We start from the raw sequence: 15,515 nt of genomic DNA on the forward strand, positions 1-15,515 counted from the left end.
TGAGCAGGAGATGAAGCTGTCTAAACCGCTCACTATCTAGTGCACGAAAGCCTCGCCTGATCTCTGACCTTGTCACATCTGGAGAGATGATATTATAATGATGGCAAACCCTGCCCTTTTAAATATCAAAATGCCCACTGTCTCTCATATCAGTGGGGATAAAAATAATGCGGTAACACTTTACAATAAGGTTCTTTAGTTAACTTCCTTAGTTAACACGAACTAAGAATGAACAATACTACAGCATTTAATAATCTTAGTATAATTTCAACATTTACTAATACGTTATTAATAACGTATTAGTAAATGTTGAAATTAATATCATTATTAAATGCTATAGAAGTATTGTTCATTCTTGTTCACTTACAATCAAAGGTTGTGTTTGTTAACATTAGTTAATTCACTGTGAACTAACATGAACAAACAATGAACAGCTGGATTTTTATTAACTAACATTAACAAAGATTAATAAATACTGTAACAAATGTATTGCTCAGTTAAATACATTAAATAATGTTAACTAATGAACCTTACTGTAAAGTGTTACCAATAAAGCTATGAACTCACAGTATAATTCACATAATTACCTTGCAATGTAATATCTAAAAGTTATTTTAATTGATTATACAACCAAAGGTTTCATAAGAGGGCATGAAAGTTATTCGCAGTCAACAAATCAACACTCATAAAAAAGTATGGATTTGTCAGAATGTTGAACAATTGTGCATTACACATGTATTTTAAGAGGTCTTTATTTATGCAAATGGTTCACATGTGTATTTGTAAGAGCTTTTCATAATTTTGTGCTAAATTGGTAGGTTATCTGTTTTCCTCAATCGCTTTGCCTCATTTTGACATTCTCTAAACTCTGGGTCTCATTTATAAAATATTGCGTAGAAACCTTCCTATATTTGATCTAAGATCATATCTATGTGTACGCATGTTTTATATATGAGGCCTCACAACTCAAAAACACAGTAACTCACCCAAAACTTTTAATTCGTGCTTTAAAACCAGTTTTTGTGTCAATAAATTGGCAAATGCCACCAAAACTACAGTAGAATAGAGAATAGAATATGTATATTTGCATTTATTTTTGTAGCAGTGTTACATGTAAATAGAAAACCTTTCATGTCATGGGTATTTATGTAATAAACATTCATTGAAAATGAAAATGAAATGGATAATTTTGCATGCAACGGCTCACACAATAAAAGCTGTGAAGAGTTTGACATTTTCACTGAGAATCAACTTGTCAGTTTTGATCAGCAAGCCTCGTGTATTTAGTTATTGTGCAAATAATAAGACGTTAAATTAATAAGAATTGATGCAAACAAATTAAGTTTTGAGAAAAACATCTCAATTGAACCAAAGCAATCGAGGAAAACCTGTTGTATTACTTCACCCTCTAGTGGTGTTAAAGAGTATAAAACCAGCTTCTTCACATCATAGAAACCTCATCACAAGCTTATAAACTCATTATATGATATTCATTAATGGAAAAACTTGTTACAGCAGTTTAGTAAATTTTATATTCGTATTACTCATTCAGTGAATCTAAGTGAGAAGTCATAAGGTTATGAGCAAATATACTTTATTACAGGGCATGTTTTCAATGCAAATTAAAATCAGCAAAACTAAACATTTCCAGATTTGTATTTAGATGATTTGAAGGGGGAGAGACACAAATTAGTGTTATAAAGTCAAAGGGAAAAAGGAAGTCACACAGATATAAAACCACTATACAATCCAAACCTAAGACATTGACACAGATGTAGTCAATTCTTATAAATAAGTCAGTAATATATGATGAAACCCCCACCAGAGAGAAGAACGAGCATGTAAATGACTTATTTAAACGCGCTGTTCATTGTACAAGCTGTCAGATAGTCACGTGTCCCAGAGAAAGGTGTGGAACGGCAAGGCCACAGTTTAAGAGACGGAAACTAAGGCAAACTCAGTCTAGAAAACACACGGACAAGACTAGCAACAGGAGCGTTATCGACTGCAGAACAAATACAAAGCGTTTGCTTTTGAGTCAAACGAAGAAGGCTGACAGGTGTAACTTCTCAAATCAGCCACAAATAAACAGCATTAAACTACGTCACCAGAAACTTTAGGACAAGGAGATGATTATTAAATTCTGTCGCGAACATCACGGCCTCCTCAATAACAAAAACTGCTGAGTCACAACTGATATGCACTGACAGCCCATGATATCACAGGCTTATGCAGGTTCACAGCCATTCAAAAGAGTTACACAACTCTGGGTGTAAATAATGGCAACTGGTTATTCCTGCTTTTACCAAGAGGAGTCATAGAGATTTACTGGGGAGAAAAGTTAGACGCCGTTTGCTAAACAGGGGGAAGCTAACAGACACGACGTGTCGTCGATGCGTTTCTCATCTAAATGATGCAGTGATTTACACTATAGATGATTAAGTTTAAGCTGTCAGCAAAGTGCTCATAAAAAGGTAGGCTAGTAGTCCGTTTGTATACTGAATCCCATCCTTCATTGTGTTAGGTAAGAAATATTATATTACACCTCCACCAGAAGATCTGAGAGTGTGAAAACATTGAATTATTCGTGTGAGGACGATCTTCTGACTCCCAGATGCGCTTAGGTCTTCTTCTTGAGCTCCTCGAAGCGTCGCGACAGGTCGTCGAAGTCGATGTCTTCCGACGTGTTGGCGTTCGCTCCGAAGGACGAGGCTGGGAGTGTGTTGGGAACAGACGGGAGCTCGGGAAGGTTCGAGTTGTCATAGATCTGACCAGATGGGGACGGGCCTAGAGACGAAACACAGCTTTCAGAAACAAGATTATCAGAATGAGAGCGGGGGGAAAATAAATCATATTCGGATAGAGCACATACCTGGGATGACCTGGGAAGAATCAAAGGGTTTGACTGACAAATCATCGATCTTAAAAAACACATGAAACCGGTTAACAACAAATATTGCAAATAATCAGTACTGCTATACTCATACTGTGAAGAGTCAGTATTTATGTGGCATTATTAGTGTAAAACAATCCAACAGACCCGTAGTGAACTGAACCCTGGGAGTGAACATGGACACCTCATTTAGAAAGACAAGTACAAGGATCCGGAATATCAACATACTGCAATTTGCAATTAGTCACTTATTTGTAAAACATGCATATGCACAATAAAAATGTCCTAAATGCATGCTTTTAATGATGAGACTTTTGTTTTTGTAATCAGGCTCTCAAAAATTATATAAAAACTTGGACTTAGATGTATCAACCAATATATCGGTTATCTATGGAAGCTTGTTTTCCGCCACAGAATAAAACATTTTAATTCTGACTTTATTTCTCAGAACTGTGTGATATAAACTCCCCAAATGCGAGTTATAAAGTCAGAGAGAGTTTTTATCTCACAATTCTGACTTTATAACACAATTGAGACTTTATATCACACAATTCTGGGATAAAAAGTCAGAATTGCGAGATAAAAAGTCGCAATTACCTTTTTTTCTGTGGCGGAAACAAGCTTCCATAGTTATCGGCTTTCAAATATAAAGAATTAATCAGTATCGGCCAAAATGTTCATATCAGTGCATCCATAGTATATATGAGAGCAAAAAATTAGTACGCATGCTCTTCAGTCGTATTTATAAGCACATTTTTGCCTTTATAATTCCCGATTTATGAATTGCTCACTTTTGACGTAGGATGAAATCCAAGATTGGATCACATGCACTTTATAAATGAGGCCCCTGTTTGTCAGTCCGGTTGTTAATAGAAAAGTTTCCTGTAAACATCTCAAGCACACTGGAGGAGTTTCTGAGGTAAATGCTTCAAGGTCTCAAACAGCAAAATCAGAAGAAAAAATCATTGTTGTTTTGTATAAAGGCAATAAAACATGTTAAGTGACATTTTCATTACATATTTCCCCTCCATTATAACAACAATAGGCTTCATTTTCTTTATGCAAAATACAAATGTTTTTTCTTTTCATTTTGAGTTGACATATGAGCTGTTCTTAGCAGCCAATGTGAGAATGAGATTCAGCTTGTTAGTATATTTTTTGTGTTTATGACTCACATATGTATGGCTACTTAAATACTTAAAAAGCATTTCCCCAGAAAAATAGCGAAAAAAGCCAAAGACTTGCGCTGGAGAGATCAGAAGTCAGTGTTTTGGACCTGTAGCACATGCCTGTGTGAGACCAGAGGCCGGTTGATCCAGCTGGACATACAGACCGGTTGTAAGACTAGGCTGGACGGAAAATGAGTAGAATCAATGCCTGTTGCACCATCTTACACCGTGTCCTAACTACACGCGACGCGACGCGCGATAAAACGCCTCTTTTCCATGTTAATCAGTGTTTGTCCTAACCAGCCGCGACGATTCTATTTTAGAAACGGTTTCTATTTTTCTGCGACGTCGCGCTGGAACAACAAACACAAAGTGTGGCAATGATAATCTCAGGTACTGTTTATGTGCTTTATTTAATGTTAAAAGCGTGTAATGTGACTCTGAATATCATTTAGTGCTCCAGCTTTGTAGCTGTAAAAGCAACAATGGATAATTCACCTCAGATCTTGAAATTAATGGAAACAAGAACGTTTAATCTGTGAACAAACAAGTAGGCTATATTCTTTGACAAAGATTGTTTTAGTAACTCAGCCTTTGTATTTTAATAATATTTAAATGGTGTAATATTTGTGAACTTGATTGTGCAGCTACTTATCCATTTTCTTGCGAGTGCCGTCAAGATGACTCTCTGGTGCTGCGAGACTCCGCCCACACGCTGTTCTGATTGGCTGTGGGTTTTGATTGATTTTAACGCACCTCGCAGTCGCATCGCGTCTAGTGTGGACAGACATTATTTGTCGCTGGAATCTTAAAGAATCGCTTCAGGTTAGGACACGGTAACTGGACCCAGTTCTTTATTTTTATCAAAGTTTGCAACCGTTGTGAACGGCGTCTTGAATATAACCGAATGTGTCGGTGTGAACCACAGACTGTAAAAAAAGATGGACGACGCACCTTCACTCTCTTCCATTGGTGAAAAGTGAAGCCGCCAAAGTCCCAATAAGCTCAAAAGCCGCCAAAACGAACACTTCAACTTACATCAGCGTGATAAAAATGACAGAAAACATCATTGGAAAAAATTATTTTGAAGTGTAACTTGGTTGTTTAGTTTCCCTCGCGTCCCATTAGACTACATGGGGAGGCGGGGTTTATGAGCTATACTGGGACCAGCCACCGGTGGGCGATCAAGACGCTTCGGCTTCACTTTTCAGGACTTGTGCGAAACGCTTGGTGTGGACGTGCATCGTCTACGCCTGGTCGCAATTTTACTCGGTGCAACAGGTGTAAATGTTTCTGGAACGCTAGATGTAGCCCAGCGTAGAGCTTACACACAACCTTTTTAGGTCCAGCTGGTGCAACCGGACTGACAACAGAGCGGGACTTAGACATGATGTGAACTGTAATAAACTGCTCTTCCCTTCGAGGTGAACAGGTCGTCTCCGTCTGTCTGAAGGGGTGCGATCACTTGAACTTACAGACTCATAGGTGGGGGGGCAGCTGGGCAGTTGTGGAGGCAGCCCTCCTCTCGCTGGAGGCTGGAAGTTGCTAAAGCCATCATAGGTGCCAACGGGACCGTTAAAAGCCTCCTGGAGGGGGAGATGATGTGAATCAGATTTTTTCAGCTTAACAGACAGATTTTGTTTTTTTAGATTGATCAAGTAGAGCTGCTCGATTAATCATTAAAAGATCACGATCTTGATTCAAACACATACGGGATCTTATTCCTAAACGACAATGATTCACTATGTCTGTTAAACCTAAACAAGAACGATCACAGCGAACATTCAGATCTGTGTTCTTCTTGCGTGGTTTGCCTTTTCATGACGACTCGCTTTGGATAAAGGCGTCTGCTAAATGACTAAATGTAAATGTCTTACAATCATTCATATTATCACAGAAGAACTGGGATAAAAGTTTATAGTTCGGATATAAACACGGTGATCAAAAATAGAGTAAATCACCTTTTTGAAATGAACTTGACACTTCAAATAAAGACGGTGTCAATTATAACATTACACCAGTAGGTGGCGCCACGTGACTTAAAACATTTATTTGTCATTGAATTATTAATTCAAGAGATTCGTTCAAAAACGCTGATTCGTCCAGTAATGAAACAAGTGAAGTGTTGATGAGTGAGTCGTTGAATCATTCACTCAACCTGATTGAAAAATGTTATGTTTTTTAATAGACTGACATTTTGTCAGAACCTCTAATAAATCAACACGTGTTATTTTGTTTAGTAGTCTATTCAGAACGGTGTGAGAATGGTGATATCTACTTCAATCCCGAATCATGCAGCTCTATGGTGACGTGAAATTAGCCAGTTAGATGTTTGTCTTACAGCTCCTTTGGCCGCTGGGTAGTTGAAAGCTGTGGGCATTGGCATCGGCATTGGCATGGGCATGGGCATGCCAACAGCAGGAGCAGTAAACCCTCCTCCTCCTCCTCCTCCACCAGCTCCTCCTCCTGGCTTTCTGAAGTCACTGTTCACATCGATCAGATCGGCCTCTTCCCCCGGACACACCTCTGGCTGTGAATGTTACACATGCAGAACGTTTGAAACAAGTGCTGCTTATAGAGATTATCTAGTTGGAAAGGAAGAGGAAATTGATTCCTACCCGAACCATGGCATCCGGCTCATAGGGAACGTTGTAGTTTTTGGCGATCTCAATGAGGTAGCGCTCCACCAAAATCTTGGGAGGGGCCTCCACACTCAATTTGTGCATGAGCTACAGAAAGATATCCCAATGTGAAAATACAACAGCTTAAAAGCCCATCCCTTAAATATCTATGATGTTCGGTATATGGCTTGGCTTCTCCATCAATTTAAGATTAGGGAATTTTCCGTCTACCAAGTAAAAGTCGTATCGCTGACTGCTTAAAGTTGGAATTTGAACAAATTTTAAAGTCCTCCCTGTGGTGAAAATCCAGCTTTTAATGTTGTTTATGTGTCTATGTGGTGTTTTTAATATGCTTTAAGACAAACCATGTGTGAATTCATAAGTCGACAGCATTGCTGAGTATTTCCTCCTTAAAACTGCAGTGAACCAAAGACAGTCTCAAAAACACGCTTTGAAATCGCTGGTGTTTCTGACGTCACAAACTACCTTGTAACCAATCAGATCAACGTGTGATCGTCAACCAGTGGATCTCTGAGCTGAGTGAGTGAGTGGAGGCGGGGCTCATTTGCATATTCATAGAATGCCTACAACCTGTATTCAAACATGCTTCATCATACCCTATCATTAACTGTTCCAATCTGGTTTGTCCTACATAGCTTTCCATACTCTTTGCTGTATTTGGCACACAGCTGATCGGAAACCTGTGAAAAGAAAAAGGGGAAAAAGTCATGAATGATCCATACTCGATCTCCAGAAATAGATATAAGACTGACACAATTTCTACCCACAATCTTCAGTTCCGCCACTTCTGATTGCAGTCGAGGAGCCGCCCAGATGAGTGTGGAAACGGCTTCTTGTAGACCAGGGTCCAGTTCCCTTAAAGAGAGGATGGTGAAGTTGAAGAACACAGAGCATCCGAAATCACACACTTCCCTTCGATACAGCCGGCGGAAAACAGTATGTGACAAAAGAGGCTAGAAGAGCTGCACGATTAATCTTTAAAAGATCGCAATCTCGTTTCAGACACCCACGTGATCTTACTCCTAAATTACAGCGATTCTTCTGACTATTAAGAACGATCACAGCGAACATTCAGATCTGTGTTCTGATCCAGAGGGAGCCGTTGAAACACTACTTTCAATCACACAGTATCATTATTTCTGTCTTTCAAATATTCATATTATCACAGAAGAACTGGGGTAAAAGTTTATAGTTCAGATATAAACACTGATGTCTACGGTAGCGATCAAAATAGAGGAAATCACCTTTTGAAAGTAACTTAACACTTCAAATAACAATTGTATCAATTACAGCGTTACACCAGTAGGTGGCGACAAGTGACTGTTAAAAAATGTATTTGTCATTCATTCATTCAAGAGATTCGTTCAAAAACGCTGATTCATCCAGTAATGAAACAAGTGATGTATTCATGAGTGAGTCATTGAATCATTCACTCAACCTGATTAAAACATTCAAATGAATTCAATATTTTTTAATAGACTGCAGCAATTAAATTTTTTTCATTAAATTACACTGTTACACCAGTAGGTGGCGACAAGTGACTGTATTTGTCACGGAGTCATTCATTCAAGAGATTCGTTCAAAAATGCAGATTCATCTAGTAATGCAGTGGTTCCCAAACTGGGGTACGCAAACAAAACACTGAGTTTTGCCTTTCATTTAATTCTACCCCACGTTAAAATTAAAATAAAAACCGAATATGTATTTCTAACTAGCAAAATGCCATAAATACATGACATCCAATCAAATTACCTCATCTTTTGTTGTCAAAACTGACTGCATCCACACAAACACATGATAGGTTGCGTGCAAATCTTGCCACATTACTAGTATTTAATGTTGATCATATATTATACGGGCAAGAAAGCAATTGTTCCCAAATATCCACACGATTGCAAGCGTGTCATTGGTTATTATACAACAGGTCAACAAACAAAAGTAATGGAACAAGTCTTTACGAGTGAGTCATTGAATCATTCATTCAACCTGTTTTTTGTTTTGTTTTTTTTAACTCAAATTAATTAAGTTACACTGCAGAAATTCACATTTATATAAATATACATTTATATTAAAACATTTTAGATAAAGATTGTATCAATTATATTGTTACACCAGTAGGTGGCGACAAGTTTTTATCATGTATTTATCATTAAATCATTCAAGAGATTTGTTCAAAAACACTGATTCATCCAGCAATGATCATTGAATCATTCACGTAACCCAATTTAAAAAAAATAATTCAAATTAATGATATATTTTAGGCCTACTTATTCAAAATATGTACCTACTCAAGACAGTATACGATTTTGGACGCAGCCCAAGAGCATAAAGTCACATTTAATGAGAAAAAAAAAGGTTACTCACTTCATGGACTGTATTAGGCCAAATCGGGTGAGCAGCAAATCACAGTATAACTCCAGGATCTCCATGGCCTCCACCAGATAATCCTCCCTGATGATGTGCTCCACCCGGATTCTCGCACGCTCATCTTTGCCCGCTGACAAGTAGTCTGCAATCTCCTTGCGAGCCTTCTGGGCTAATTCGGCTAATTAAGAGCAAACAGATTCAAAGCAATTAGATGAACTTAGGCCCATCCAAAAAAAACGTCAAAAATATGTGCAACTTGTAGACAACCAAACTTACTCTTCTTCTTCTCAAGAAGTTTGAGGCGGTTTATGACAAGCCTGAGATTGACACGGAGTCTCTCGGATTTGAACCCTCCACCAAGCATGATGGGGCTCTGTGGGAGCAAATATCAGGTTAAAAGGACAGAAAGGACTCAGATTGAAGGTCTTAAAGGGGTCATATACACTTTTACAAGTTGACTGTACGGAAGTGTGTGTTGGCAGTGCCTGTACACAACCATCATATAATGATAAAAATCCATCCAGTGTTTTTTTTTTATCTTCTTATATGTTTCCCCCCGTCTCAAATCAAGCCGTTCGACCGTGTGACGTCACAAAATCGACGCCCCTCCCACGATTGTTGATTGACAGCAGCGTTTCAACACAGACCCGTGAGCTGTCTGTCATCATAGTCCGCGCGGTCATTGTTGATACGCTGAAGCAGAATGGCGTCTAAGCGATTGTGGTGTTCTTGGGTGTAATAAGGAACACTCAGTCATTTTGATGTTCCTAAATCCGAACCGCTGAAGACGCAGTGGCTGAGTTTGTTTTCGAAGGGAATATTCCCCACGATCAACGTCAATGCTTTCATTTTTGCGCGAATCATTTCACACACCAGACTGCTTTATAAACGAGGGTCAGTATAAAGCTAGTTTTGCTAAGAAGCTGCTCCTGAAATAAGGATCGGTACCAACTATTCGTGTTCCTGCTGCACCTCCAGAAGAAGTGAGTGTAACGTTTTATTAATCTTTATATTAATCTTTGCAAATCACTAGCATGCTTCACGATGAATGAGGCTAAGGTTTACACTCAGGGTACATTACGGCATGTTTTCTATGTACAATGTTCTCGATATAATTCATAATCCCACGTTTATAATGAACAACGCGTTATGGTTATTGTGTTATTACAAACGGTGTACGCACAGAACAGAGGGGCGGGGTGAGCAAAGCTCATTATCATTTAAAGACACATGCACTTATACGGCGTGCTGAAAACAGAGCTGTTTTTGACCAGGTAAAATGAGTGTTTTCTTACAATACTAATAAGAATTTTTTATTAAAGTATATTACAAACTTTTCATTTAGACCCTAAAGAATCATAATAACTTGTACAAAAATGGCATTATATGACCCCTTTAAAGTTTCCCACATGTTATTGAAGCTACAGATGTTGGAGATACGCCTCCTGTTTGGCGAGTGACGTCACTGCCCCGACACTACGTCACTGTCATAACATGACAACAGCACAGGCCAGTTATTAGAAGAAACCTGATCATTTTAGATAAAAGTAACGTTAGTCCCCTATGTTACCAAGGTCAAAAATAGCATTAGCGGTACTATGGTATCCGATCAAAACAACGTGGTTCGGTTTCATATAGTTTTGTACTGAATGATTACGGAATTTACAAGTACTACAAAGTACATGTCAAAAAAAAATATGGTAATAATCTAGCACTTTTTTTTTAGTTGGTTACACGCTTATCTGTTAAAAAAAAACATTGGCTAATTTATCACTTAGATTCCCTTAGGTATGCTAACTAGTATGAGTCATGACAAATAAGCCAAAACAAGTGGCAAAAAACAGAAAACAGTCTATCTGACTACCAGTCACTTGTTAATATTATTATGGATCGATCTGATACATCGAGAACGCATAAATAATATTTTACACCGTTAGAAATCTGATTGTTCAAACCAGGAAGAAACTCGATTAGCGGCTAAAAGAGCTAATTCAGTAAACAAAACCCACAGACATTAACAAATCATCATAAATGCCCAATAAAAACGGTAACTAAGATATAACAAACGCCATATTTACCTGTGAATTCCTCTTCAAACGCGGACAGTAAGTCGGTCTCGTTACAATAGTTGGGCGACTGCTCGATTATCATTCACTTCCGCATTGGACGTGACTTCATTCATGACGCTACACGTCACGTGGTCGGCAGCGATTGTGATGGGAAACCCCCGTCACTAGGGTGGACAAATCACATGTCTTTAATGATGTCATGTTTATGATATTACATGACAAGGTAGAATATCAGGTGACTGTGTATATGGGTATATTCTCCAACTACAGGCACTTTTGTGTCCTTGGCCTTTTTTTGTAAATAAATAAACAAACAAATGCACAAATGAATTGTCATTATGAAGTTCATGCTCCAACATCCCAGTAACCACCAAATCTTGCCCCTGTTTTCTTTTACAAATGTTTTTGCAAGGCTGTTTATTAGCAGATTTTGCTTTTTATTTATATTTTTCACAGAACAAAACAAAAGGAACATTATCTGAGACAAGTGATAAAATAACAAGAATAATACAGAGAAAAAATAAAATAATAATAAATAAAAATATTCTGTATATATATATATATATATATATATATATATATTGCTGCACCTAATATGAATGTTCACATCTCAACAAACATGATACAATAATATACAGCCATATAATGATATAAAATATATAATGTGTATAAAAAAATAATAATTTATAGATTTAAATATTCTTTAGCCATGTGCCATCTCTGATTAAAAAGGTAAGTTTTCAATTGTAATGATGCAGTCATTTTTTCCATCATATAAATCTGTTTTAGTCTCTGTTTCCTGATTTCGCATGCGTGTCCCCAACCCAGACTGGCCCCCTTTGAATGTTTAAAGAAAAAAATATATAATAAAGGATTATATTAACATGTTTGTCTTGAGGACAAATAAAATAATATCAAAATTCCAAATTTATATCACAATTTTAAACTATTTTTGGAATAAAATAAGTCTGTCCCCCAGGGTTTTCCGTCATTTCCACCTCCCTCAACAAAACCCAGTTTAATAGATCCACCTTAAATATTTTATTTACTTGGTAACCATGGAAATAATAGTGAAAAGGACACGTATTAGTTGAAGATGAAACTTCAGGCACATGTGCTCTTCAGCACTAGAAAATAAATCAAGGTAACTCAAGCTTTTATACAGAGTATTTTTGTTCAGCGTCATTTCCACCTTGGCTGTAGTTCGGTTGAATTATGTACAACAAATATGAAAAGAATGTATTTATGTTTATTACGAGTAAACAACATAATACGTCCAAAAGTAGCGAAGCCTGACATGAGGGAGTGCTAATATTGCAGAAAAACTGCTAAAAGGTCATTTCCACCTCTGGGACGGTACAGGCGTAGCTTTGGACATGATATATGCTGTTTGTGTGCGCTATTCACATGTTCTCATGACATATTTGTGCTTTTGGACTGAGAACTTTATATATCACCATTCCAGTACACTGTAAACCCGAATAAGATGGCAAAACTCAAAAAAAATATTTTGTACTTATACATTTTAATCGTTCTTAACTTCAAATGTTTGAGTACACTAATTCATATATTTAACTTAAAACTTTCATGTAATCTCAATGTGAGCACTTTTATTAGTATAAACTTGGCTAGCTTTAACACTCTAGTTAGCTAACATGCTAATTTGTTAGCATGTTAACAATAGTATGTTATACAGTAGTACTTGCTGTATGAGTGCAGCGATATAAAGGTTTAATTTGCTCTCAAATCAAGCTGCATTCTCCACTTGTCATCATGATGATAACTATCCTAAAACCAGCTTCTTCTAAATTAGCATAACAAAACATTGATCACTACTAAATCTCCCACTTAACATTAATCTTGCACAAAAAAACAAAACATTATTACACTTAATTTCAGCATTTGCTCTCCCTTTCGAGTGCCATCGGCAAAGCATGCTGGGAAATAGACATCCCATCCGTTTCAGTTCAACTTTAGTTTTTGTTTAAATTAAAAGAAATAATTTAATAAAACTCAAAACAATGACACAGTTCAGTTTACTTAAAATATATCAGTTCTGTGAACTTGAAAGAAAAAGAAAGTGCTAAATACTCATAAAAGTTAATTTGACTGAACTAATTAGTTTAATTTAAGTTTGTCCTACTCAAACCAATTAATTATTTTGAGCGTTAGGGTTTACAGTGCACACTCTATATTTATTTTTATTTATCTATACTTATATGAATGTTTTGAGCAGGTTCATATAATTTGCATATCATTTGTAATCATTATTTTTTTAACTATTAGGTATACAGTTCAACTCATACATGTTAAATAATAAAATACATGGTTTAAAAATATTTTGGACTGGCAATTTTAGTCAAAATAAACAGAAATAATCTTTCCACCATAAACCGTAATTTCCACCTCTACAGTTTTTAAGAAAAAAAAAAAAGAATAAGCAATGATGTGGATCTAAATGTATTTTAAATCAAGTATTAATAGTTCATTACTTACAATATATGTGTGAGTGACTTATAATAAACATAGACCTGAGCTGTAGGCAAAAATCCCAACTCGTGGCATTTAGCAACTTTAAATACAAATGCATTAAGTTCATGAAGTATTAAGATTTATTTTGTTACATGATTGGGTAGCCACTGATGTTGGTGACTGATACATAATCTTATATAATCAGTTTTACAATATTATATTGTAATAAAATACATGAATTGAAAAGTGGTGGAAATGACATCTTTGAAAGCGCTCTTCAGAAAAACTGTTAAAAATAATAATATTCCATACTGTTATATTGTGTTAGAAGACAAATGAATGAAGCTAGGAAGATTGTTTTAAAGGACAAGTTCGGTATTTTACACTTAAAGCCCTGTTTACAGATCGTTTCTGATGAAATAGAACGGTTAAGATTAAAATTTGGACAAATGCTGCTGTCCCGAGAATTTTAGGTTTCTTTCGCTTTCCCCCCCACCAGTAGACTGGTTGCATAGGTGCACTGGAACAATCCTTCCTAAAACGCATTAAACTTTCGTTTACAAAGACGTGAAACTCACCGAGTGGTCAGGGGTGTTCACTGATATGCTCACACAAAAATCGCTGCAAAAGATGCTTTCCAACAGGTTTTATCGTAGTTTTTGTCCAACTCCATTGACTTGTATTGGATGTGCTGTGTGAGGTACGGTATTACTCCGCCGCCAGAAACTGAAGTGGGGTTGTTTTCTTCTTCTTCTTCGTGTTTTTTTTTTTTTTTTTTTTACGGCGGATCGCAAACAATGAAATGCCAGTGGTTTGCTTGCAAAGGTGCATTATCGCCACCAACTGGGCTGGAGTGTCTATTATTCAAGCTCTTAACGGAAGAATGTTCGGGTGTGAGACGTTTGGAAAAATAGGTCCACAGTTTTACAACGAATGGTAAAACACCTGTTGGAAAGCATCTTTTGCAGCGATTTTTGTGTGAGCATATCAGTGAACACCCCTGACCACTCGGTGAGTTTCACGTCTTTGTAAACGAAAGTTTAATGCGTTTTAGGAAGGACTGTTCCAGTGCACCTATGCAGCCAGTCTACTGGTGGGGGGGAAAGCGAAAGAAACCTAAAATTCTCGGGCCAGCAGCATTTGTCCAAAATTTTATCTTAACCGTTCTATTTCATCAGAAACGATCTGTAAACAGGGCTTTAAGTGTAAAATACCGAACTTGTCCTTTAAGAGAGTGAATTTTCCATAAGCTCACAGTGCCAAAAGTGCTCCTAGTTGGAGAATCACCCATATATGTCACTGATCTTTTACCTTGTATATGCTACTATGTTTTTAGCCTGGTAATACCAAACTCTGCTACTTCGCTTTGCTTCATAGACAGAGTCTGGCATATCATAATTGAAAAGCGTTTTCTTTCTCGCAGGGGGGCGCTTGTCGGAAGTTTAAAATCATTGGTTCCCGTAAGCCAATCACATAACGTTTGGTTATGGCGTGTGTTATGCGCATGCTCAGCCGCATCTAACTTCCACTGTAAACACATGTATGATGCGAAAACAAAACCATCCAGCGAAATACCGGAGTGAACATGGCTGTGCGCGACTTTTGCAGATTATGTGAAGTAAATCTACGCATCCACGGTCCAATCAGTGTCTACGTCACGGCTCTCAGCCCGCCCTCTGTTCGTTGATTGGCCGGCTGTTTTCAGGCCGGAGGAAAACGGAAAGCTATTACGCTGTCTCAGACTGAGTACAGAAGCGAAATGAAATTGAGCGGAAGTAGGAAGTCTGACGTAGTCAGGCTACTATGTTTTGTTAACTTGCAATAAAAAAAGAAAGAAAGAAACGCCTGCGCTCGCTAGTCACTAATCCAAATGATAGACCAGACTGTGTAGTGAAAACACTGT

The 15,515-nt window shown here is 37.3% G+C and overlaps 1 protein-coding gene across 1 annotated transcript; it reads right to left on the reverse strand.

Annotated features, from left to right (window-relative positions):
- Positions 1-1,526: 1,526 nt before the first annotated feature.
- ist1 (IST1 factor associated with ESCRT-III) lies at positions 1,527-11,287 on the reverse strand. The gene is made up of 10 exons (XM_084404402.1): positions 11,150-11,287; positions 9,348-9,444; positions 9,069-9,249; positions 7,472-7,559; positions 7,301-7,384; positions 6,681-6,791; positions 6,404-6,592; positions 5,538-5,648; positions 2,873-2,921; positions 1,527-2,787 (listed from the first exon to the last, which is right to left on the reverse strand). The coding sequence occupies exons 2-10, from the start codon at positions 9,433-9,435 to the stop codon at positions 2,621-2,623; spliced, it is 1,068 nt and encodes a 355-aa protein (XP_084260528.1). The 5' UTR covers positions 9,436-9,444; positions 11,150-11,287; the 3' UTR covers positions 1,527-2,620.
- Between the last annotated feature and the right edge of the window lie 4,228 nt (positions 11,288-15,515).

Source organism: Rutilus rutilus (genome assembly GCF_951802725.1).
Source record: "Rutilus rutilus genome assembly, chromosome: 3".
In the NCBI taxonomy this organism is placed as follows: domain Eukaryota; kingdom Metazoa; phylum Chordata; class Actinopteri; order Cypriniformes; family Leuciscidae; genus Rutilus; species Rutilus rutilus.